This window comes from Anolis sagrei, chromosome 6 (genome assembly GCF_037176765.1).
Source record: "Anolis sagrei isolate rAnoSag1 chromosome 6, rAnoSag1.mat, whole genome shotgun sequence".
Classification (NCBI taxonomy): Eukaryota; Metazoa; Chordata; class Lepidosauria; order Squamata; family Dactyloidae; genus Anolis; species Anolis sagrei.
In genome coordinates, this window is record NC_090026.1 from 17,412,292 (window position 1) to 17,439,388 (window position 27,097).

The window sequence follows — 27,097 nt, forward strand, 5'->3', positions numbered from 1 at the left end:
CAAAACTCTTCCCTTTGTTTACAAACCTACCACCCTCTCTGCCTAACTCAAAGGCAAACAATGCAAGGCCCGCCTCGCCCTCCTTGTTTTTATGTGCGACCACAGCGCCCCCTAATGGCCGCGCTTGCCTGTCGCCATTCGGGACGGAGTTTGGGGTTGCCATAGCAACGGCGAATTGCCCGCAATGGCGCAGGAGGCTGGCGGGGACGCCTTTTGCGCGTGCGCGGCAACCACTACAGGCTGCTTTGAACCTTAGAGATAGTAAAAAGATGAGAGAAGAATTGTGGTGTTTGCAGGATTAAACATTCTGATTCTTTTTTTTTAAGTAACTTTTTCTTCTACATGGAAATTATATGGACCAGACTGTGGCACAGGTAATTAGTAGCCAGCTGCATTAAATCACTACTGACTGAGAGGTCATGAGTTCGTAGCCAGCCTGGGTCCAAGTGACCTTCCGCCCATTAATAGTCTAGCTTGCTGTTGACCTATGCAGCCCTAGCTTGCTGTTGTCCTAGACCAGAGGTCCAGAAACTTTTTAAACAGAGGGCCAGATCATAGTCCCTCAAACTGTTGGAGGGCCGGTTTCGTAGTAATACGATATTTTGGTATATTGATGGATTGTGAATTGTTTTTATACTGTGTCTTGTATCTGTATTTCCTATGTTGTATACCGCTGTGAGTCGCTCCCGGGCTGAGAAGAGCGGTATAGAAGCAAAGTAAATAAATAGATAAATTATAATTTGAAAATACATGAATGAATTCCTATGCACACTGCACGTACCTTATTTGTAATGCAAAAAAACACTTAAAAACAATACAATAATTAAAATGAATAATAATTTTGACAAATATAAACTTATTGGTATTTCAATGGGAAATGTGGGCCTGCTTTTGGCTGATGAGATAGGATTGTTGTTGTTGTTTTGTTGTGTGCTTTCAAATAATTTCAGACTTAGGTTGATCCTGAGCGAGGGCCGGGTAAATGAGCTTGGAGGGCCACATCTGGCCCCCGGGCTTAGTTTGAGGACCCCTGTCCTAGACAGTCTAGCTTGCTGTTGACCTAGACCAGGGGTCCACAAACTTTTTAAACAGGGCCAGGTCATAGTCCCTCAAACTGTTGGGGGGCCGGATTATAATTTGGAAAAAAATGAGTGAATTCCTATGCACAGTCACGTATCTTATTTGTAGTGCAAAAAACACTTTAACAATATAACAATTAAAATGAAGAACAATTTTAACAAATATAAACTTAGTATTTCATTGGGAAGTGTGGGCCTGCTTTTGGCTGATGAGACAGGATTGTTGTTGCTGTTGTTGTGTGCTTTCAAGTTGTTTTAGACTTAGGTTGACCCTGAGTGAGGGCCAGGTAAATGACCTTGGAGGGCCGTATTCGGCCCCCAGGCCATAGTTTGAGGACCTCTGACCTAGACAGTTGCATCTGTCAAGTAGAAAATTTAGGTACCACATTATGTGGGGAGGCTAATTTAACTAATTTACGACACCATAAAACCTACCAGCAATGTGTGTAAGAATTATAGAATAGAATCATAAGTTGGAACAGACCTCGTGGGCCATCCCGTCCAATCCCCTAACCAGAGCACAAAACTTGTGTTCAAAGCACCCCCAACAAATGGCCATTCAGCCTCTGTTTGAAAGCCTCCAAAGAAGGAGCTGCCACCACACTCCACGGGAGAGAGTTCCACTGCTGAACGGCTCTCACAGTCAGGAAGTTCTTCCTCATGTTTAGGTGGAATCTCCTTTCTTGTAGTTTGAAGCCATTGTTCCACATCCTAGTCTCCAGGGCAGCAGAAAACAAGCTTGCTCCTTTCTCCCTATGACTTCCCCCTTACATATTTATGCATGGCTATAAGAAAAGCATTAATTAAAGCCGAAACATGTCATAAGAAAAGCATCACTCAAAAACCCCATATGGACTTGGAAAAACTATTATACCAAAGGGAAATGTACTGGTTCTTTAAGTTGAAAACTTTTTCCCCTCAGGGATTTAATGAGTCACTTAATTTTAGCTGTTTCCTTTAAATTTCTAAATACTCCTGGAGATGAAGCTTTAGGATTACTCGTAGTTGGAATTACTATAAGCAGAGTAATTTCTTATAAAGCTATCAGGCACTATGTGAGTATTGTACAAAGTTATAAGGATTATCTCTATGTTTGTTATAAGGATTATCTCTACTTTTATAATTTTGCTGGAAAAGACTTGTTACTCTGTATTTGTTTTAGATATGAGTCTAGAGTCACTTTGCATATCAACTCCTGAAGAAGGGGATCAATGCCATTTGGATTTTCTCTATGAAGACATTTTTGAGAGCGGTGCTCCATTATCACTGGACTTTACTTGGATTTTGATGCTATTTGGACTTTCCTTTGGACTTCATGACTCATTGTCTGTTTACTCTGAAAGGTTTCTTCATTGAACACATATCCCTGAAGCCTATATATATTGGGATCGATCAGTCTTAGAACTGTTATGTTTGAGAGTGGTTGCTCCTTTTCACTTTGTTTTATGCCACCGTATTGAGCTGTATATTGGGAATTTTGATAAAATTATATACGGTATGCTCTTTGGATATCATACTTTCTTCTTACATAGATTGCTTTGTGTTTGTTCTGACATCCAGCAAGTATTCTGGGACATTATATAGTAATATAAACTCTGCTAGAAGACAAACATGTGAGTTTATTCCTTGGTCAGAGGGAGAAAGCTTCCGATTCTCTGTGTGTTTACACATTAATCTTCATCACGACAGAGTTCCCTTCACAGAGAAAGGTGGGGTATAAATAAAGTAAATAAATAAAAAAAATGTGGATTTGATGGTCAATGACAATAAACAACAACAATTACTGCTTTGTTTTCGTTGCTGCAACAATCCAACATAACTACAGAGTGAGAGAGAGACCAAGGGAGGATGCCATCTCACTTTTTTCCTTCCAGTATTTCCATTAGAGGTCAAACAGTAAAAAAGAAATGGGTTGTTTCAGATGTTGATTTGGACTCTAGCTATACTGCCATAGAATGCAGTTTCAAACTGCTTTCTGTGGCTTCTATTTCAATTGGAAATGGCCAAACTGATGAGCCCAATCGTCAAAGTAGATTCAGCACTTCGGACAGTTCCTTCCAGCTTAGTGACAGCAACAGAGGGGATTTGCTGAAAGGGCCCTCTTCCTGTCAGGCTGGATCTACACTGCCATATAATCCAGTTTCTTTGCTTTGAACTGGGTTATATGAGTCAACACTGCCACATAATCCAGGTCAAAGCAGATAACCTGGATTCAGAAACTGGATAATATGTCAGTGTAGATGGAGCCTTACATGTTTTCCCTCCCAGTCTAAGGTGAAATCAAGCTCTCAAATGAGTGCAAAGGCCTGATGACTTTATTGATTCGTGTAACAAATTTAAATACTAGCAATCCCCTGCCATGTGTTGCTGTGGCCCACTCTGTGTATACGTATTTTGTGTGTGTATATATATTTGTGTATATGTGTGGTTGCATATATATGTGGGTTTATGCATGCGTTGTAATGTAATTTTTGTTTTTTGGCTTTTAAAGTCCCTTCTGTTGTGTTTTCCAGTGTTTTTATGAGTGATGGTCACTTGTTGGCCTGATATGTGTATTGTTTTCAAATTTGGTGTCAATTCGTCCAGTGCTTTTTGAGTCATGTTAATCCCACAAAGGAACATTACATTTTTATTTATATACTAGCCGTCCCCTGCCACGTGTTGCTGTGGCCCAGTCTGTGTATGTTTTGTGTGTGTATATATGTATTTATGTGTATGTGTATATTTGTGTATATATGTGTGTTTGCATATATATAGATAGATAGATAGATAGATGGTGTATATGTGTTATATATGTGGGTATACGTGTGTGTACATATTTGTGTATTTCTGTGTTTATATGTGTATATGTACATTGAGTATATGTGTGTGCTTGTGCATATATATCATCATCATATTTAATTACTTATTAATCGCCCTCCATCTGAGAATGCTCTAGGTGATTTACAGCTAAATTGTAAAAGATAAAATACATACATACAGAAATTAAAAATTAACAGAGACCGAATGCTCTAGAAAAAAGGGTAGTGTATGTATGTCTATATGTGTATTTGTGCATGTGTATATGTAAATATATATGTGTGTGTGTACATGTATATGTGCATGTGTATATTTGTGTGTGCTTGTGTATATATATGTGTATGTATGTATGTGTACATGTGTATATGTATACGAGTGTATGTGTATATAGTTTATTTTGGGGGGTTTTAAGTCCGTTCTTCTGGGTTTTTTGTGTGTTTTTAGGGGAGATGGACACTCATTGACCTGAGAGGTGTCTTGTGTCCAAATTTGGTGTGAATTCGTCCAGTGGTTTTTGCGTTCTGTTAATCCCACAGACCAACATTACATTTTTATTTATATAGATAACGTAAGATGGAAATGATTAAGACCTTTCAGTTCCCAACGCAACCCAAAAGTCACGGTCTGCGTGTCAGTCTTCCAAATTCTCTGCTTCATGGCCATCTTTCCAAACAATGGGACGCATGCGCCGATTTGCAGAAATGTGGTCACAATGGGTAAAGTGCGCATGCGTGGATGAGGCGGACTTGCTGGTGGGCCCGTCGCCCAGACTAGGACTGGTTGGCGCAGTCAAAGCTCCTCCAGTTGCCAGGCAGATTCGTTCCATTAATCGATTCAGATTTATTTCGAATTCAGGGGGAAAAGGAGGGTGAAAACTTATTTCAGGTTTATGGCCTAAAGAAAGGAGGCTTTCGTAGTCAAGCACCGACAATCATTGTCTAGTTAAGACTGTCATCAAGTTATGAATTATTGGGTCATTCCTGCCTCCTCCTCCCCTACATTATACTAATGGAACAGTCCAATCTCTTCTAGTGACGTTGCTTCCGGTGTCAGCGCCGCATTTCCGGCGGAAATCGAGTGGAACATTTGGGATTCCGAACGCACTGCGACGTCGAGGTAGTATAAGCGTGCACTTCCGGTTACACATCATCCACCCCTTTCTGTCCTCTTGCGTCATTTCCGCGAAGAGTCCTGAAGAATTTTGACGCCAACGTGAGCCCGTAGAAGCGAGGCGGTTCAAACCCCCCCTCCTCGCGCGCGCATTGTAATAGGCTGGTTTCCAAGGCAACCGACGGCTTTGTTTACCTCCCAAGTTGAAAGCGGTGCCTAGATGTCTCCTTCCCCTTGTGTTATTCTTCCAACAAAGAAAGACCGAGAGAGAAAGGGAGCCGGCCGAGGAGACGGTAATCCGAGGCCTCTCCACGATTAGAAGAGACATTTGGCAATATGATGAGATGCTTTTAATATTCAGGAGGGAAGAGGGTGCGCAGATTCGCGCCTCTCATGAATATTCATCATTGGCACACTGAATATTCATGAGAGAGGATCAACAGTGACACAAAAGGACTGGGTGCTTGTTAAAGGATCCCGAGGGAGATCCTTTAAAAAGAGGGAACTTCACCCATAGACTGAAGTTTAAGAATTGTGTTAATATACATAATGAAGAGCAGAATTATTATATTCAACTAGCTGTCCCCTGCCACGCATGGCTGTGGCCCAGTCTGTTGATCTGGAAAATAAAGTGATGAGAAAGTGTTGGTTTCTAAAATATGTAATTTCTTTATGCTTGTGGGTAAAGAGTATTTCTTGCTGTTTCTTTGTCAGTGCTGATGTGGAGAGTGTCTAATTTGCCTACCCTGGAACATGCAAGATAGCATTGTCCTTCTTTAAGGGTCCCTTTCAAATCTATGAAACTATATACCTCTCTGTGTGAATCATTTATATCTATCTATCTAATCTATGGCTGGATGGCTATTTGTCAGGAGGACTTTGATTTTTTGCCCTGATGAAGGGAATTGGATTAGATGGCCTTAAGTATTTTCTGTTGGTCATGGGAGTTCTGTGTGGGAAGTTTGCCCCGATTCTGTCGTTCATGGGGTTCAGAATGCTCTTTGATTGTAGGTGAACTGTGAATCCCAGTTACTACAACTCCCAAATGTCAAGGTCTATTTCCCCCAAACTCCATCTGTGTTCATATTTGGGCATATTGAGTACTTGTGCCAAGTTTGCTCCGGATACATCATTGTTTGAGTCCACAGTGCTCTTTGGATGTAGGTGAACTACAAGTCCCAAACTCAAGGTCAATGCCCATCAAACCCTTCCAATATTTTCTGTTGGTCATGGGAGTTCTGTGTGCCAAGTTTGGTTCAATTCCATCGTTGATGTTCAGATTGCTCTTTGATTGTAGGTGAACTATAAATCCCAGCAACTACAACTCCCGAATGACAAAATCATAATTTTTGAGTGATGGTCGCTCCTTGTGTTGTGAGACGTTTTGTTGCCAAATTTGGTTTGATTTCGTTCCTTGGTTCTTTTGTTTTCAAGGTACTCATTATGCACAGAGCATTTTTATAGATATAGATTATACCCTGCTATTCCCCAACCTAAAAAGCGATACAATTACAAGACATACAAAGCGTAAATATGACAATTTAATTAGATTAATTAGGCTTCAAGTCTGAGGAAAGAAACTACAGGGAAGAACTATCAAAGGGGAATAAATGCACTCTGCTGTGTTGAAAATGAATCCTAAACTTTGATAAGAGATGAGAATATTTCGTTATTAGAAATCACAGAAGACTGAGACACATTTATTATCTATATTAGCCAAAGAGCCTTGGAGCCTTGTCTTTTAGCCAGAGTATGGTTGAGGACGCTTTAACATCTCTAGTACTTGAGTTTCCTCAAACAAAGATCGTGTGTTAATAAGTAAAGCAGATTTTGTTTGTTTAATTTATCAGACAATTATTATTTCGGACAGGTTGATGTGGTCACAGCAGGAAGAGTTAGAATTGTGGCCAGCCGTCATTTGAAATCATTTCTGTATTCCTCCAGGTTTTTTCTTTCAACATCCATGGGGCCTCCAAGGGCTGAAGTCTTTTTCTTCCTTAACTAAGGAATGGCAGTAAGTAGATTCAATTTAAAACAATGAAGGGAGCATATTGCAGTTACTGTTCTTGATCCTTAAAGGCTTTGTGGGGTCGCTATTGTCTCCCCCTTGGGGTGAAAAGGATGGGGTATAAATATGGCAAATAATTGTCTATTGGGGTGTGAAAATGGGTAACAAGGAATGAGCCACAGCTTCTCTACCTGTAAAATACGACACTTTTTTTATTCCTTCAGACTCTCTCTGGAAACAAACTAACCTAATGCTCTTCTCACTGAGTTATAAGGAGCAAACTGGATTGTTTACTTGTGATTTGCTGAGGCTGGTTGGGAAACCATATATTCAAACACAGGCAGTCCCCGAGTTACAAACATCCGACTTACAAACAACTCATAGTTAAGAACAGGAGTGAGATGATAGGAAGCGGGAGAAATCTACCCATAGGAATGGAAATTCACTCATGGAAGAGTTATCATGAGGAAAGTGGGTCTCCATTAAAGCTTTATCACTAATCCTTGTTTCCACAATGACTCAAAATGTTCAAAATCCAATTCTGACAAGGACAGAAAGTGAAGTGAAATCTTCTGAACAGGGGCACAGACAACAAAGCAAACACTACGCTATCCCTATGCTATTCAAATCCCCCTCCCCTCCCTCTTTCTCTATACACACACACACACACATATATACATACACACACATACATATAAATATTAAATTGTATGTTGATGCTTTTATGTTAAGCTACTTTGAGTCTTCTGTGGGAGAAATAAAGCGGGGTATAAATAAATATATCGTTTCTCTTTGAAAAATCCTATCCCAGTTATATTTTACCTTATTAATATCAGCATATTTTCAATTTTAATCTATTACATTTGGCCCAGCCATTTTAAAAACTGTTTATATGTCACTATTGATTATTGTTTTTTGTTTATGTGATTTATATGATTTGTATTTTATTGACTGTTTTATTAATGTTGTGTTATTGATGTTTTGTTTTGTTTGATGTACTTTGGGCTTGGCCTCATGTAAGCCGCACCAAGTCCCTTGGGGAGATGATAGCGGGGTACAAATAAAGTTATTATTATTATTATTATTATTATTATTATTATTATTATGTTCACACACACACGGCTGATGTTACACTTAAAAATGCACCTTCTTCAACTTACATACAAATTCACCTTAAGAACAAATGCCCAGAACCTCTCTTATTCGTAACTTGGGAATTGCCTATGCATTTTCCTCTAGACTATTAATGGTTCTTAACTTTCCCGCTTATATATATTTGATTACTGTGAAGCATTGTATATAAGGCATTTTGTTTCATTAATCAGCAAAACTAGGGAAGTGATTAGGATTTGTGGAATTATGGGATCCATGTCTTTGAGGTATGTTATTTCATTTGGAAAGATTAACAGTATAAAAGAAATACAAAATGATTGAAGACTATCTTTATAGTTTGGAAAAGTCGACCTTTAAAAATTGACATCTCCAGTATTTCCCTGCAACTATTATGCAGTGAAAAAAAATTCCAGCACCTGGATGTCATTCAGCTGCCAGCTAAGTGAAGTCCCATCTCTCTAAGAAAGCAAGTTCAAGCGAGTGAACGAAGGATGCAACTATTATGTAAGGAATACTAAAACGCCAATTTGGACACCAAAAATGGGGGTTGACTATTGAGTGATGGCGACTATTGTGCAATTAAGTATGGTAATTGCTGTTTCAGCATAACATCAGAAACTGGATTTCAAAACTCATTCATGCAATTCCTCTTGTACCCTTTCCTGTTACTCTTCAGTCTGAAGTATCCCATTCCTCTTTGGCTTTGTTTACCTTACAGACTCCATCGTTGAACCCTCCACCAGACCTCCCTTTTGCTGCTACCTTGTTCCTGCCCCTCCCTGCCATCATTTTCTTGGTTGTTGGCTCCTACCTACTACTCCTTGTCCTGGTTCTGGTCCTTCGTCAGTGTCTGCTGGTAACTAGGGGATCAAATGGAAAAAGCTGGGGAAGAAAGCATAGTATTTCAAAACTTGGAAAAAATATTTTTGGGGCTGCAATTCCCAGAACCCGCTAACCATCCTTGGTGGCTGGCTGTGGGATTCTAGATGTACTACAAGATAATGTTTCCAGGCTTAGGGGAATTTAGATGAGGAATGATTAATGAGGTTAGATCTCTGATTCCCTTGGTATATTACAGCGTAGCATGTTATGGTACTCTAGCGAGCAAGCACAATGGATTGCTAAATTTAAATTGCCGATATTCAGGAAAAGGCCCCTTTTTGCAGAAGTTGTCAATAGTATATGACAATCCCCTAAATATGTATGTAGAAGAAAACACATTGCCTCCTCCCAATTTTGTATTGCCAGATTAGCTTTCCTTCAAATTGCATTAGCCAGCATCCATTGTTACTGACCTGGCAAATCTGGATTACCTGCAGCATGTAAATCCAAGAGATAAAGCATTGATGCTCAAATCATTAAGAGAGTGTTAAGATACTTTTTTTCCTTTCAAATACCCGGTGAACCAAGCTGGGTGTTCGGTTTCTTGTCTTTTCCTCAGGCTAGAGGTCTTTGTGCCAATTGCTGTTCCTGTGAAAAGAGGACTTGGCCAAACATGTGTGAATGTTGTATGGCTTGTGCAGAGTCATGTAACTGTGTACTCCCTTCCCCAACCCGCTGTCTGGATCGCTGCTGTTCCTGCACTAATGTGAGTCTTCTCCTTCTATGTGTCCCCACCTCCACCCCAACTAATTGACTAGTTCTTTAAGAATATCAATAGCCAGGGCTTTCTCTAGGCCAGTGGTTCTCAACCTGTGGGTCCCCAGGTGTTTTGGCCTACAACTCCCAGAAATCCCAACCAGTTTACCAGCTGTTAGGATTTCTGGGAGTTGAAGGCCAAAACATCTGGGGACCCAAAGGTTGAGACCACTGCTCTAGGCCTTACCATCATCACAGGTGCAGTTAGTGAGGATACAGGAAAGACCCTTTTTAGTGATTGCTACTGGAGTGTGACAAGAGGTTTAGTTCACCTCCTCCCTGCTCTCTGCAGATTAAGAACTGTTTATTCAGGCAGGCCTTTGGCTGATTTCAGTCATGTGGCAGAGAGGTGTGCAATTGTTTTTATGTTGTTTTAACCTAATCATGTTTTAACTGCTTTTAATAGAAGCAGTGTTTAAAGTTTTTCAAAGCTTTTGAAATCATACATTTAAACTAAATTTTTAATTTAAATGTTGTAAGCTGACTTGGGTCTCTTGGCAGAAGACAATCAAAATATAAATTGTAACAAAAATAATACAACTATGTTAGATTTGGCTTTGGAACAAGTTTTATTTGGCCTTGTTGCTAAGAGTTACAGGTTTGATTATAGATCTTCACTATCTGAGAAGCAATTAGGTGGTATAGTAATGGATGCTTCCAGGATTCTTCCTTGGGAATAAATTCCCTACCCAATTTAATGCAGAAAGTGGCCTTGGGAAAAATTATATGTTGCAGATTTTCATGGCTATTTACTAGAACTATAGCATGGCATTGAGTAACCAATTAAAATCTTTTGGCTGCACTTAAATTACTTCCAATTAATAGAACTACATGTTTTAAAAATGTTGCCTATTTAAACACTATGTAACAAAAATTGAAAACTGTTCTGTTCGTGGTTTGAAAGTGTTATTCCCTGTTTAATTATGTGGTACTTACTTTGAAAGTCATTATACAGTACTTGGACTTAATGTCAGGGGAAAACCTTTACCTTTACTATAATCCAGAAACTTTGTTTTTGTTGGAGAAGGTAGTACTATTATTTCCTCCAATCTAGGTACTTCATTTGTAATTTTCCTTAATGAAAATATGCCATTTTAAACCTTTGTACAACTGCGAAAACGTTTTTGCAGTGAAATAATTTTTTCCTATGTTTTATGATCGAACCAGTTAGAAAATGACCCAGGAACAAAAATTGTGTTACATAGTGTAATATAAGTGCAGGTAAACAAGAGACCCAGGGCCCTTCCATACAGCCATATAACCTGGAATATCAAGGCAGAAAATCTCACAATGTCTGCTTTGAACTGGGTTATCCGAGTTCATACAGCCATATATTGCTGTTCAAAGCAGATAATGTGGGGTTTTATTCAGGCCCCAGTTTGGTGTAGTGGTTTGAGCATTTGGACCAGAACTCTGGAGGCCCGGGTTTGATTCCCCTTTCAGCTGTTTTAGAAGCAACATCCTTCCTTGAATGAGAATACATTTCCCTAAAGCAAGTGTTTTTAAAATAAGCAAATGTAATCAACCCACTGATAGAACAATTGTATGGGTCTTCATTAATAAACTTAAACTGCAAGGAGCAAGCGTTCACTGCAAACAGCAGAGCTTCTGAGTAAACGCACACAGGACTGGGCTGCAAAATATCTTGAAATGGATGGCAGCCCTGGGACAGTAGAAAGTGACTGATTGAGGAATTAGAATCAGCTTCTGGCCAGGAGAGCAGCTGGCCAAGCATGAAGAAAATGCATTAAAAAAAAACAAGAGAGTGAGCTTTCTTCAGAGCAGACACTGGGAACCGATTTCCCCCCTTCTGGGAGGCTCAAATTCTTTTTGCATGAGGTAATGAAAGCCAGCATGTTGTGCAATAGCAATTATGAGGTCCAAGTGATCAGATAACAAGCCACCTGGGTCATTTTGAGCAAAGATACTAAAAATAAGCAGGGCCTATTGCTTAACAAAAAAAGGTTAAGTCTAAAATTCTATCTTAATCAAAATAATCTACAACAGGAAAAAGATTTATTGCCCATATTTTTATTTTAATAGTCTTGCATTATTGAAATATCATTCCATTTTTTTCAAAGGTTGGGATATTAATACAGGTAGTACTGCAGGTTAATCAAGTACGATTTCTCTCTTGCTGCCAGGGCTGGGATCCAGGGACGTGCTCCATTCCCCGTCTGTGTCCTCTCTGTGATTGTGCCTGCACCTACCAGCCCCCAGATTGTCAGAACATCAACTGCATTTGTTTTGAGATCAAATTGCGTTAAGGTATCCCATGTCTTTAAAGAACAGAAATTTGATTGTGCCTCAGAGCCAGTATTTGTCCTGGGGAGGATCTATCTCTTCATGCAAACGGTGGACATTTAAAATGGGCAGTTGCTCAAGTTGGCAAAGTTAACTATCCCAAAGCAAAAGGGAAACTTATTTCTTGTGTTGATTTTTTTACAAGTCTTATTTTTGTAATGTATTTGATATTTTTATATGAATTGTTGTATTTTATAATAAAGCAAATTGTATAGCCCTGGTGTCTGTCATTAATAGAGAAATAAATGGAGGCCATTTTTTTCTGCAGTAAGGTATTTAGTTGCCAGATTTTGGTGAAAGTTTATTTGCAATTTATTTGCGATATTTGTATAGCGCTCTTCTCAACTTTAAAGGGGACTCAGGGCGATATACAAGTTTAAGCATTCTCATGCACTTTTCTTGGACAGCAAGATCAGAGTTGGATGTTTGATGGGTTGAGATAGATTGGAATGATACCATCGCTAGTACCTGTGATGCTTTAAAATATATCGCTTACCAGTCTTCCAGTGAATAAAAGCTTTCTTCCCTAGTCATGTACTGGAGCATTTTTTCATTGCCATACCTGCTGCCTGAAAGTCTGGTGTAAGTGTTAACTAAAAGTATATGTGATAAGTGTTTAATAAGGGTAATCAGTTGGGAGCCCCTCCCCCAGCTCCCAATCAGTTGAGGCTCCCAATCAGTTGGGAGCCCCTCCCCCAGCAACAATATTGTAATATATAATACTAATATTGTGCTGTGCTAATAATATAATATATTGCATATACATATAATATTGATTTTTTTTTTGGTGTGTCAGGAGCGACTTGAGAAACTTCAAGTCGCTTCTGGTGTGAGAGAATTGGCCGTCTGCGAGGATATTGCCCAGGGGATGCCTGGATATTTTGATGTTTTGTCATCCATGTGAGAGGCTTCTCTCATGTCCCCACATGAGGAGCTGGAGCTGATAAAGGGAGCTCATCCGCGCTTTCCCCGGATTTGAACCTGTGACCTGTCAGTCTTCAGTCCTGCCGGCACAGGGGTTTAACCCATTGCGCCACCGGGAGCTCCTATATAATATTGATAATATTATAATGTAATACAATATACTAATAGTACGATATAATAATTGTATATTATATATTAAATGTAATATTACTAATAATATTGCAGTGTAGTGGTATAGTAATATATAATACTAATATTGTGCTATGCTAATAATTATAATATATTTTATGTACATATAATATTGATCATAAGATTGTAACACAATATAATACTAACAATATAATAATTATATATTTATATTACATGTAATATTACTAATAATATTGCAGTATAGTGGTATAGTACAATATAGTAATATATAATGCTAATATTGTGCTATGCTAATAATATAGTATATTGTATGTACAGATAACTTGTAAGCCTCTATGAGTCCCCTTTGGGGTGAGAGCGGCTGGATGTAAATGTCATAAATTAATAATAAATGCTATAAATGAACAGTATACTCCCCTGAAGAAGTAGAAGCTAAAGCAGCAAATCATGTAGAATGTAATTGCCATGCTTATCTACACATTTTAAAATTTAAACCAATTCCAGATATAACGTTACTACTTAGGATTGGGGGGAAAGACTGCTCCACTTTTAAAATTACATATATGTTCCATCTTCCCTCCTATGAGTTACTTTACATGTATCTTCATTTCTCTTATTCGGTGAAAGACGAATAAGAGACGAATGACTCCTTCAGACTGACTCCTTCAGATTCTTGGTTGAAAGTTGGCTGTCCATAAACACCATCTAGGTCTAGAGATTTCCCTCCAGAAGTGTACACATCTCAAAGATGCTGGGTTTTCTCATTCACAGAATCTTAGTGCCATGGCTATAATTTTTATCAGTTTTTGACCCGGACAGTGATGATACAAAGTAATTTTGTGTCATGGTAATGAGCCACAGCCTTGAACTTTCATTAATGTAAAAAAAAAAAAAAAACAAAACCTAGAAGAGTATACTTTGCATGTTTCTGATAAGATGCAGTCCCCTGCATAGTTCAGGTGGCCAGATTGAGGAGAGAGCCATGTTTGTCACAATCCTATTAGCGCAACTAGGACTGCTCGAAAGGTCAAAACTTGGGATATGTATATTAAAATGTATTTTCTCACCTCAACATTTGGTTCTGTTGGGAGGCTTTGCATATCTTTACTGCATGTGAGCCATCTTTTTTTGCTTTTTTATTCAACTGTGAGTGCAAAAAACTACTCTCCTTTCTGCGATGATTTATAACCTTTGTTTTATCTGATCATTTTTGACTGCATACTCTTAAAGCCACGTGCTGAAGTAACAACAAAGGGATATAGATCCCCTTCTCCCTGACACAATGTATATAACTGAAGAAAAAGCTGCACAATATTCGGGTGAGGATAAGTCACAAATCATTCTGAATCAACTATGGAAAGCAAGGAACAAGTGCAAAGAGGTAATGCAGAGAATGAGGGATAAAGTCACTACTGAATCTGTGCTGTTAGTTGGATTATAGGATCATCTTCCAAGCAGCTAATCTAACTGAGCCTAGATATTTCTGCTTACAGCATGCATTAACACCCAGGAAAAGAAACAGGTTAATCGGCTTACATATTGGCACCAGCCCAGATAGGTGACACTAATTTATCAAGGTAGGTAAAGTTTGCTGCTTTGCTGGCATTATGTCTATATTCCTATTAAAAATAACTTTATAGATTTGGTTGTAGGTATATAAAGATGCACCATTCTATTATATCTTCTAACCACTCTCCTATTGAATGGCATTGGTCAATTATTGGACACTTATATGGTTTCAGCCAGAGATTCAGTCTCATGGTTCAACCTCTGTCTTTACTGGCCTTGAAATTATGAAACAGCAAATCCCTCTTTGTTTTTCTTATTTATGATTTATTGCTTTTATATCCTGCCTTTTCTCTGAGGAACTCAAGATAGTATGCATTTCCTTTCATAGCTTATTCCCACAATAGATAGATAGGCTGAGAGAGTCATTTTTGTTGTTTATTCGTTCAGTTGTTTCCAACTCTTCGTGATCTCATGGAACAGCCCATGTCAGAGCTCCCTGTCGGCAGTCACCACTCCCAGCTCCTTCAAGGTCAAGCCAGTCACTTCAAGGATACCATCCATCCATCTTGCCCTTGGTTGGCCCATCTTCCTTTCCTTTTCTCCAGCATCATTATCTTCTCCAAGCTACTCTGTCTTCTCATTATGTGGCCAAAGTACTTCATCTTTGCCTCTATATCCTTCCTTCCAGTGAGCAGTTGGGTATTACTTCCTGGAGTATGGACTGGTTTGATCTTCTTGAGGTCCAAGGAACTCTCAGAATTTTCCTCCAACACCACAGTTCAAAAGTGTTTATCTTCCTTCACTCAGCCTTCCTTACGGTTCAGCTCTCACATCCATAGGTTATTATGGAGAATACCATTGCTTTAACTATATGGATCTTCATTGCCAGTGTGATGTCTTTACTCTTGGCAAAGGTGTATTGAGTTTAATGGCTCAGTGAAGATTCCAGCCCAGACCTTGGTCATCTCAGCCCAAGATAAGTAACTGCTACACTATCCTGGCTTTGATGAAGATGAATTTCATGGTGATGTTGTTCACCATCAAGTCAGGGTCAACTTTTGGTAACTGTATGAATGAGAGGCCTCCAAGGCAACTATCTCATCAACTGACTCACTTAGATTCTTCAAACTGTGTTCTTTATTGAATTAATCCACTTATAGACCAGTCTCCCTCTGTTACTTCCACCTTCTACTTTTTCAAGCATTATCTTTTCCAAAGTCATGTAATATTGTAACTTCAGTTTGGTCATCTTTAATTCTAGTGAAAGTTTAGGCTTGAATTGCCCTGAGACAAAATTAGTTGTCTTTTTCAAGGTCTATGATATATGTAGAACTCAGCTGCCCCAAATTCAGATGTCAAATGAGTCGAGCCTCCACCTATCGGCTTCCTTCACTAAGTAGCTTTCACACCATACATGAAAATCATACAATCAAAGAGTTAAAATTCATGTTTCTGTTTAAAGACTGTCTGGTTTGACCTGCCAGAAGAGACAGGTGTTCATTTCTATCTTAAATTCTGACAGCTGATTTAACTGTCAAAGCTCCACTGGCAGTTTGTTCCACAGTCTTGGGGTGACTGACAAAAAGGTCCTCTGGGTGATGATTGCCAGTTGAGTTCTGGCTGGTTGGAGCAGACGCTCCCCCCCCCCCCCCCCCAGAAAACCCAAGTGTGTGGGACATATTGTACGGGAGAAGGTGATCCTTTAGGTAACCCAGACCCAGACCATGTAGGGCTTTAAAGGTCAAAGCCATCACCTTGCACTTTGAAACTAATTGGCAGCCAGTGGGGTGACTTTAGGATAGGTCGCTCCTGGATGTTCCTGTAACCAATCTGGCTGCTGTATTTTGAACCAGCTGGATTTTCTGAACTTGGTACAAGGGTAGCCCAATGTAGAGCATGTTGCAGAAGTCCAACCTTGAGGTTACCACTGTGTGCTCTACCATCTTGCAGTCCTTGAAATCTAGGAAGGCACAGCTGGTGGATCAGCTGAAGATGATAAGAAGCACTCCTGACCGTTGTCACATCTCCATGGGCTGACATTTGGAGAGATGGATCCAAGCTGTGAACATAGTCTGTCAGGGAGAGTGTAACTCCAACCAGAACTGGTGGACACATCTCTATCCCTAGATGAGGACCCTTGATGGTAACCACCTCTGTTTGTCTGGATTCAGTTTCAATTTGTTGTTCCTCATCCGGCCCATTACCTGCTCCAGGCCTTCTTTCAGAGGAGACACGCTATCCTTAGTTGTGACTGGAGATGGTTCGAATCTGGGGAGCAGTATGACATTCTGCTGTCAACCCCAGCTTCTACCAACCTAGCAGTTCGAAAACATGCAAATGTGAGTAGATCAATAGGTACCACTCCAGCGGAAGGGTAACGTGCTCTTTGCAGTCATGCCAGCCACATGACTTTGGAGGTGCCTACGTACAACGCTGGTTCTTTGGCTTAGAAATGGAGATGAGCACCACACCCCAGATTCAGACATGACTGGACTTCATGTCAGGGCAAACCTTTACTTTATATAAATAATATATATCCTAAGCTGAAACTATTTTTGATGCCACTACATTTCCCCCTTTGTTCTATATTAGGGCATGGGCAAACTTGGGCCTCCCTCCAGGTGTTTTGGACTCCAACTCCCACAATTCCTAACAACAGCCAAAGGCCCTTTCCTTTTCCCCCTCAGCGGTAAGCAGGGGCCTAAGGCTATTAGGAATTGTGGGAGTTGGAGTCCACCTGGAGGGCCCAAGTTGGCCCATTTTAGTATGGACTGGTTGGATCTTCTCATGGTCCAAGGCACTCTCAGAACTTTCCTCCAGCACCACAGTTCAAAAGTTGCCAGGTGACAGGGCAGGAAAGAAGAGATAAAATCGTACTGGCTCTATGGCAAAAATATAGTATATGTTTAAGTGGCTGAGGGGGGAAAGGAAGAAGCCTGAGGCTGTTAGGAATTGGGGAAGTTAAAACACCTGGAGGGAGGCCCAAGTTTGCCATGCCTGCTCTCTCTCTCTCTCTCTCTCTGTTGTTCATTCATTCAGTCATTCCGGCAGGGAGCTCTAGCGTGGGCTGGTCCATGAGGTCACGAAGAGTCGGAAACGACTGAACGAATGAACAACAAAACTATGCAGATCTTGGTTGCCAGTGTGATGTCTCTACGTTTCACTATTTTGTCGATATTGGTCATTGCTCTCCTCCCAAGAAGTAAGTGTCTTCTGATTTCCTGGCTGCAGTCTGCGTCTGCAGTAATATTTGCACCTAGAAATACAAGGTCTGTCATGGCCTCCACGTTTTCTCCCTCTATTTGCCAGTATATATTATACACACACACACACACATATCTTAGTTAGAATGACACCATTACACATCCCTGTACTCTGTAGAGTCCCTTTAAGCCCCCACCAAAGCCAGACTAATTTCTAGGAAGAAAAATTGAAGAAGAAAAAAACAAGGAGAGCGACTCCATCTTGGAAACGGGGAGCCAAAATGGCCGCCTTCCTTTGGGCTTCAGGGTCGCTTTTGCCCGTTTCCAAGATGGCCGCCGTTCCGAGGGCGGGCGGGAGGGGGGAGGGGGCGCGCCGCTTTCCCATCAGCCCCGCCGTCGGGAGCGGGAGCTGCTGCCTCTGCCATCAGGACTGCGGGCAGGGGTTGGAGGCGGAGGAGGGGAAGGGGAGAGGAGAGAAGGGGCTCCGGGGGGGAGGAGGGCGGGCCCTCTGGGCGGCAGCAGCAGGGGAAGAGAGAGGAGGGGAGGGACCTCCATTGTGGCTCGAAGGGGCTGCAATGCAGGGCGGGGGCCTTTCTTCCAGGGAAGGATTGCGGGCTCGTTGGGGGTTCTGAAGGCCTGGGCCTCCTCAGCGGTTAGCAGGCCGCAAGCCTGTCATTTGGGAGGGGGAGTCTCCATTTGAGGCGGCCACCCCATTATTTGAGGGGCCTACAGTTGGAGGGATCCCAGTCTGTGATCTCTGCAACTTGAGGCATTCATTCCTCAATCAGGGAGATTACCATTTGGGGCGATCACGCTTTGATGCCTTCCTAGTTTAGGAGAATCATGAGGTGCCCAAATTTGGGGCATTCACTATTTGAGGTGCCAAGAATTTGAGTGATTGCAATTTAGGGTGCTCTCAACTTAGGGTTACTTGTAGGGTGTGCGTGTATTATTATTATTATTATTTATTATTATTATTGTATAGCCTCGAAGCTATATTATTATTTTGTTTGTGTATTATTATTATTATTATTATTATTATTGCAATTTAGGGTGCTCTCAATTTAGGGTTACTTGTAGGGTGTGTGTGTATTATTATTATTGTATAGCATCAAAGCTATATTATTATTTTGTTTGTGTATTATTATTATTATTATTACAATTTAGGGTGCTCTCAATTTAGGGTTACTTGTAGGGTGTGTGTGTATTATTATTATTATTATTATTATTATTATTATTGTATAGCATCGAAGCTATATTAAACAGAGAGGCTGGATGGCCATCTGTCAGGGGTGATTTGAATGCAACATTCCTGCTTCTTGGCAGGGGGTTGGACTGGATGGCCCATGAGGTCTCTTCCAACTCTTTGATTCTATGATTCTAGGATTATTTTGTTTGTGTATTATTATTATTATTATTATTATTGCAATTTAGGGTGCTCTCAATTTAGGATTACTTGTAGGGTGTGCGTGTATTATTATTATTATTATTATTTATTATTATTATTGTATAGCATCAAAGCTATATTATTATTTTGTTTGTGTATTATTATTATTATTATTATTGCAATTTAGGGTGCTCTCAATTTAGAGTTACTTGTAGGGTGTGTGTGTATTATTAATATTATATAGCCTCGAAGCTATATTATTATTTTGTTTGTGTATTATTATTATTATTACTGCAATTTAGGGTGCTCTCAATTTAGGGTTACTTGTAGGGTGTGCGTGTATTATTATTGTACAGCATTGAGGATATTTTGTGTATTATTATTATTATTGTATAACATCAAAGCTATATTGTTTTGTTTGTGGGAAGGGTAGTTAATTTCATGCCTACACAACAGGTTTTGGGGATATTCCGAATTGTGGGGGAAAACCAGATTTAATTGTGGTGCTCTGGATTTCTCCAGAAATAGGGAGTGAGAGCTTGGCTGATTGGTGTGAGAAAATCTCTTCTGTGATAATTATAATTATTTTAGATTCAATCTGAGTTAGGAATTTCCTGTGGGGTGATTATAGTATCCCAATATTCTGCCCATTTTGTACAGCAACTCCATTTGGGGAGGAAATCATTATTTGTAACTATTTACCTTTTAAACTATAACAGCATCTTACAGTTTTGTAAGGTACTGCTAACTCTAAAGGTATTGCAGAAACCTGGAGGTGCAATCATATCATATTGCTTGGGGGAGATCTTTTGTGGACTGTTTGTTTCCCAAAATGCCCTTAAAGAGCATTGATAAATGCTCTTAATTTTGTAGAAACTGCCTGACACCAGAGAACCTAAAGGTCACGTATGTGTTGCCTTGTGCATAGGGCCTTTATTTACTTGTATTGTTTATTAATCATCATTTTGGTAGAATCGCTTTGAGCAGATAATTAACTTCTAGTAAAGTGCATTATTTTGGAAAGTGAGCTATAATTCCTGCAAACTGTATCGTCCTATATATGACACTCCATTTATGTTAAGGATTTCAGCGCAGAAGCTTTAATTTGCATTCCTAAGATACTTCTTTAATGGAAAAAATGTATATATACGGCTGTTACTAATAGAGGGAGGAGGAATATTACATTTGGATGATTTGAGGTGGAACTACATGTTAAAGAACATTTTTTTTCCACTGTGAAGGGTTACATATAATTCTTTGAAGGTCGCCCTAAATTTGGGGGGGGGGGGGGGGGGGGGGAAAGAAGCAAAAGCTGCTAAATGAATCTACAAGAGAGATTTCCAGTTGGGTAACTTCCCAGTTAAGAAGGGTGTTTCCAGACTGTGTCACTTCCCTTGGGAATAAATACGAGTCTGTCTGGGATCGGTGGGTTTGCCCACCCTCTGATGCTCCCCCAAGCCATGTCCGCTTTTGGGGATGCCCATGAGTGGTACATGGGGGCGCTCAGCCGGCAAGAAGCAGCCGCCTGCCTTCAGGGCCACCGGCACGGGACGTTTCTGGTCCGAGACAGCACTACATGCCCTGGGGACTATGTGCTCTCCGTCAGCGAGAACTCTAAGGTAAGCTCCCGTCGCTGGATGGCCATCTGTTGGGAGTGGTTTTGATTGGGTGTTCTTGCATGGCAGTGGGGTTGGACTGGATGGCCCTTGCAGTCTCTTCCAGCTCTATCATTCTATGACCCTAAAATAATAATCATAATATTTATTATTATTATTATTGTATTGTCGAAGGCTTTCATGGCTGGTATCACTCAGTTCTTGTGGATTTTTTCGGGCTATATGGCCATGTTCTAGAGGCATTTCTCCTGACGTTTCGCCTGCATCTATGGCAAGCATCCTCAGAGGTATTATTATTATTATTATATAGGACTAGCTTATGTACCTAGCAGTGCCTGGGTTAGGTACTTTCAGGTGGCCTAAGGAATATATGGACCAAGTTCTGGTCCAGTTCCATTAATGGCGCGATTCCCACAGCTCTCCGAATGTGAGTGAACTACAAGTTCCATCATCCTCAGTCGATGCTCACAGGTATTTTAAGCTGGTTATAATGGCCATGTGTGCTAGATTTGGTCCAGATCCATCGTGGGTAGGAGAGACACCTCTCTGAATGTAGGTGGACTACAACTCCTATCATTCTCTGTCAATCCCCCTCCCCAACTCCAAGAAACCCCAGCCAGTATTTTAAGTTGGTTATGATGCGTATATGTGCCAGGTTTGGTCCAGATCCATTGTTGGTTGGATTCACACAGCTCTCTGGATGTGGGTGGACTAAAACTCCCATCTCCCATATCACACACATGCACTCCTTCCAAACCCATCGGTTGTTTTAAGTGGGACCGTGATGAGTATGTGTTCCAAGTTTGGTCCAGATCCATCAAACCATGCAGAAGGAGCCTTTGTGGATCATTCACACACACACACATATATAAACAAACATATTTTTACTTTTATATAGAGAGATAAGAGGATCTGTGTTGGAGTAATTGAAGAACTTGGGAGGCACTTTGATTATATAGCCCAACAAAAATAAATTCTTGGTGTGTTGGTTTTTGGGCCTGTTCCTGGGGTTATTTGGGGCACTGATTCAGAAAATTGCATTGGATAGACTGCATCAGCTCTAGTTATCATGATTTCCTATGGGTGAGCAGATGGCGACTGGTAGATGCCATATGTTCTCTATCTCAAAGACTGTAGCTAAGAGGGGGAAAACGGGTGCCATTTTTGGAATCAGCAGGTCAAACAGGGCTAACAAAATATGTGTTGGACAGTGTTATGCATAAGAGGTTGGATGTTGGAGGGCCATTTAGAGCACTGATGTGACAGTCATCTTTTTCTTTTCCCTCTTGCATCTCACAGGTATCGCACTACATCATCAACAGCCTCCCCGGGCGCCTACGGATCGGGGAGCATGAGTTTGATGGCTTCCCTGCTCTGCTAGACTTTTACCGCCTCCACTACTTGGACACCACCACTCTAGTAGCCCCTGTGGGACGGGTGGTAGCCCCTGCCTCTGCCCAGCCACCTCCTGCAGGGGAATGGGTTCGAGCCTTGTACGACTTCGTCGGTCGCGATCAAGAGGACCTCCCCTTCACCAAAGGGGAACCATTGAGGGTCTTGGCCAAGCCTGAAGAGCAGTGGTGGACGGCACAGCGTGCTGATGGGCGCGTTGGCATGATCCCCGTGCCCTATGTCCAGCCGTGCCCCTATGCTCACCCCAGCAGCCATGGGGCCCCCCGCCATGCTCCCGTAATAGCAAGAGCAGTGCAGCGACGGGTGCCCGGTGCCAGTGACAAGACAGCACTGGCCTTTGAGGTACGTTATGGGGTGGTCATTATTATAGGTGCACTTTGAGAATACGTATCTGGCTTTTATGTGAACAAAGCGTGCCCAATATTGCTTGCAGATTCACAGCAGGCAATGTGCTTTTCTTCGTTGAAAGTACAGAGTTTAAGACTAGCATTCCTTCCTCCCTTAAACCAAAAATCATGCAAATCAGATTTTCCCCCAAAAAACAACAACAACAACAATAATAATAATAATAATAATTATTATTATTATTATTATTTCCCAGGCAATCCCAATAATAAATTGCAATCCCAGGTGACAGCAGAATTGACAAGAAGCAACTGGAAAAGCTTACACAATATGAGGATTTAAAGATCGAACTGCAAAGACTGGAACAAGCCAGTCAAGGTGGTCCCAGTGGTGATCGGCACACTGGGTGCAGTGCCTAAAGATCTTGGTCTGCACTTCAAAACAACCAACACTGACAAAATTACCATTTATCAGCTGCAAAAGACCACCCTGCTTGGATCTGCACACACTATTTACCGCTACATCACACAGTCCTAGACACTTGGGAAGTGTCCAATGTGTGATCAAATACAAAAGCCAGCATATTGATCTTGTTTATTGTGTACTAATCTTGTTTTGTATCAAATACTAATAATAAATAGTACTATTATTATTTCTGACCTGTTTCTCCTCATGGCTCGAGACAGGGAACAACATGGCTAGAAACACTTCATCGTAAAACATTATCTAAAGTACACATATCAAAATGCATTTATATGAAATGCATATATTAAAATAACAGTGCAAAGATTGAAATACAATGTGCAAACACATTGAAGGATAAGTAGTAGTCAGTTCTCTCTGGAGCAGCAACTCTAGCTCTTCAGGTGGTTTTTGCTGCAAATGTCTCTCTCCATTGGTTATGCCAACTGGAACTAATGGAAATTTGTAATTTATAGGTCCTCCAGCTTTTGTTGGACTGCAGCTCCCATCAGCCAAAGTAAATACAGTTATGAAGGATGTGAGCTGCAGATAGCAACACCTAGTGGACAACAGATTCTTTGACTTAGCAGAGGTTTAAACAGTTGGGGGGCAACATGAGTGGTGGAAAGGAGGGAAAGAAAATACTGGAATATAGTAGGCTTAGAAGCTGTGTGGGGTATTGATAATTACTTACACTCTTACTGAACTCCACTCACATATCAAGCTATTCATTGTCACCCTGAGAACAAAGATATTTTAAAAAAACAGTGAAGATGAGTGATATTATTATTTATTATTACTTACTTTATTTTTATCCTGCCTTTCTCCCAATATAGTAACTCAAGGCAGCCGATAGTAGGCATGGCATTTTTTTTCTGTGTCGAGAGTGACTTGAGAAACAGCAAGTCGCTTCTGGTGTGAGAAAATTGGACATCTGCAAAAATGTTGCCCAGGGGACACCTGGATGTTTTACCATCCTGTGGGAGGCTTTTCTCATGTCCCTGCATGAGAAGCTGGAGCTGACAGATGGGAGCTCACTCCGCTCCCCGGATTCAAACCTCCGACCTTTGGGTCAGCAGTCCTGCCAGCACAAGGGTTTAACCCATTGCGCTACTGGGAGCATGGCATGATGCAATTTAAGCAGAGCAAGTGTATAAACATTTGGATATTTTATTTATTTATTTATTTATTTGCTTTGCTTATATACCGCTGTTCTCAGCCCGGGGGCGACTTTTGATATAAAAATTATCAAACAATTTAATCAAAAATATGATTAAAACTACACTCGTGCCATCCCCAGCAGCCTACCTCTTATCATTCCTTTGCATTCTGCCAGATCTGCCATTTGGGTTACTTGACATAAATATTAAGATAAAGGGAAAGACAGTTCACAGAACTGAGGGAGGACAAATGGCCTCATTTTCTCTGGTTCCTGAATTCTGTTTTCATTTCACTATGCTCCATAGGTGGGTGACCTCATTGCTGTCACCAAGATGAACGTCAACGGCCAATGGGAGGGCGAGCTGAATGGACGCCGCGGCCACTTCCCTTTCACCCACGTCAAGGTCCTGGACCCGGAGGAAGCCAGTTGAGTGTGTGATGTATCCATTGAACTTTGCCTTTCCCTATAAGGAGTCACGATCCCTGAACTCTGACTTGTGATCGTCTGGCCCCCTTGAACATTGTACCTCCTGACATGAGCCTTGAAACTTTAAGCTCCCCCCGATGGGTGTTATTGATCACCCAGTTCATTGATAGTTTGGCTCCTTGGACATGGACCTCTTCTTCCACCTTGAACTCCATTGACTTAGAGCTTTGCTCCTTCACTGGCTGTTCTTAAACATCCTGGTACTCAACTTGCTCCATCTTTGCTCCCTAAGAACGCAGTGATTCTTTTGGCCTTGTGGTTTCCGATTCTGATGACGTGCTACTCCGCCTCCCGTGCCCTGTGACCCCAGGGGCTCTTGACCTTTCATGGCTGACCCCTTTAGCTGTGTGTATTTTTCATCGGACCCTGCTGTCATTGACTTGGACCTGAGTGACCAGAGTCTTGCCGCCCCCATAGGAACCCCATCCCGCTTGTTGTCTGTTCCAAACCGCCTTGTTAATTAAAGTTTCCTGCAGAGTACTCCTCATTGATAAGTTCCTCCTTCTGGGGAGGGGCCCCGAGAGCGTGGATGAGGTGGGGGGGAAAGTGGCAGTGTTGCTAGGGCAACCAGCATCACAACCTAGGCCTTGCAGGTTGTCATGGTGATCTGGATCATAGCCTATTCCTGTAGGAAGGAGGAGAATGCAGCAAATGCCACACTTGTTGGCTGCGGAGCCTTGGTTTCCATCTGTTGCCGTCTTGCCAAGCCTACCATTTTGGTTTAGGATGAGGACGGACTCCCCATGCATACCAACAGCTCCTGCTTTGATAGGTACAGCGTCTTTTTCCCTTCTAATCTGATATATATATACACATTTATGAGAGCCTGTAATACAGTTTATATCTCTTTGATTAAAGAATTCTGGCTCTTCTGTTCTGGGATCTTCACTGACAGCTTCACGGTACAGTCAGGGTTCCCAGTAGCATAGTATTTAAAGGCAAGATTTGTATAACACTTTAAAAAAAAAAAGCACAAATACACATATAGGTAAAGATAAAGCTTTCCCCTGACATTAAGTCTAGTTGTGTCCAACTCTGGTGAGTGGTGCTCATCTCCATCTCTAGGCTGAAGAGCCAGTGTTGTCCGTAGACGCCTCCAAGGTCATGTGGCCAGCATGACTGCATGGAGTGCCATTACCTTCCCTTAGAAGTGGTACCTATTAATCTACTCACATTTGCATGTTTTGGAACTGCTAGGTTGGCAGAAGCCGGGGCCAACAGCAGCTCACCTCATTCCCCAGATTCAAACCGCCAACCTTTTCAGTCAGCAAGTTCAGCAGCTCAGCGGTTTAATCCACTGCACCACCAGGGGACCCTGATATACATATTATATATTTGTGTGTGTGTGTGATATACATATACACACAGAAATAAAGGTCTCTGACAAATGTATTTTAAGACAAGCGCCTCATTTTTACTGAGCATTTAGTGCATATCAAACTACATTATATGCTCAGTGTAGATTCTTATAATGCAGCTTAACTGCACTGAACTGGATTATATGAGTCTACCCTTACCATATAATTCAGTTCAGTCTGCATTATAATGACAGTGTAGGTGGGACCTCTACAATGCAGTCAAACTGCATGATATGAGTCTACGCTGAGCATATGCAGTTCCATCTGCGTTAAATGGTCAGTGTAGATGGGCCCAGAGCTGCAGCACCTGCGACCTCCTATCTGTTGTTGCTCTCCAGTTCCCATCAGGTTTAGCCAGCCTCCAAGAGAGTTAAGGCAATGGTTCTCAACCTGTGTGTTTTGGCCTTCAACTCCCAGAAATCCTAACAGCTGGTAAACTGGCTGGGATTTCTGGGACTCATAGGCCAAAACAGGTTGAGAACCACTGTAGTAAGGCATCATGGAAGCAGTAGAAGTTCACCAATATCCAGTCGGTCAATTATTTCAGAAGATGGTGTCATTTGGGAACAAGTTAAAACCAAATCGGTTAAAAACCAGACAATTTAGAACTATACACATGTGCAGGTTTATATAAAATTTAATAGCCCCCAAAGGCTTTTGCAAAATACATATTGACACTAGTGTTGGGGCCAACAAGGACCTCTCGGGGGAGGATATTCTATAACTGAAGTGCCAAAGCAAATGAAGCCTTTTATTGCATGATCCAAAGGCCTATTTCCCTACATGGGGAGTCACAGAGATGGGCTGCTTCATCAGATCTCAAGCATGAGAGATGCCCATTGTGCTATTGGTGTCCCAAATCCATTAGGGCTTTGAATGTCTCACCACCTTGAATTCATACTGGCAACCAATAAGACCATGTTGGATGTGTTTCTCTGATCAGTGATTCTGGCTGCTGCATTTTCCAAGGCATCTTTAAGGGCAGCCCCACATACAGCAGATTGTAGTAGACCAAACAGGAAATTACTATC

General features: G+C 41.2%; 2 protein-coding genes across 3 annotated transcripts; both read left to right on the top strand.

The window, feature by feature from the left end:
• The first annotated feature begins 4,621 nt into the window (after positions 1-4,621).
• LOC132777811 (uncharacterized) lies at positions 4,622-12,580 on the top strand. Of its 2 annotated transcripts, none has more exons than XM_060780285.2 (5): positions 4,622-4,994; positions 6,933-7,002; positions 8,828-8,965; positions 9,551-9,697; positions 11,892-12,580. In XM_060780285.2, exons 2-5 carry the CDS (start codon positions 6,997-6,999, stop codon positions 12,012-12,014), a joined length of 414 nt encoding a protein of 137 aa, XP_060636268.1. In that variant the 5' UTR covers positions 4,622-4,994; positions 6,933-6,996; the 3' UTR covers positions 12,015-12,580. The 2 variants fall into 2 exon arrangements, with proteins under 2 accessions (XP_060636268.1, XP_060636266.1); XM_060780283.2 differs by lacking the exon at positions 4,622-4,994 and adding an exon at positions 5,046-5,281.
• A 7,931-nt stretch (positions 12,581-20,511) lies between these two features.
• LOC132777812 (crk-like protein) lies at positions 20,512-25,188 on the top strand. Its single transcript, XM_060780286.2, has 3 exons — positions 20,512-20,843; positions 22,140-22,595; positions 24,527-25,188. Exons 1-3 carry the CDS (start codon positions 20,670-20,672, stop codon positions 24,650-24,652), a joined length of 756 nt encoding a protein of 251 aa, XP_060636269.1. The 5' UTR covers positions 20,512-20,669; the 3' UTR covers positions 24,653-25,188.
• Positions 25,189-27,097: the final 1,909 nt, after the last annotated feature.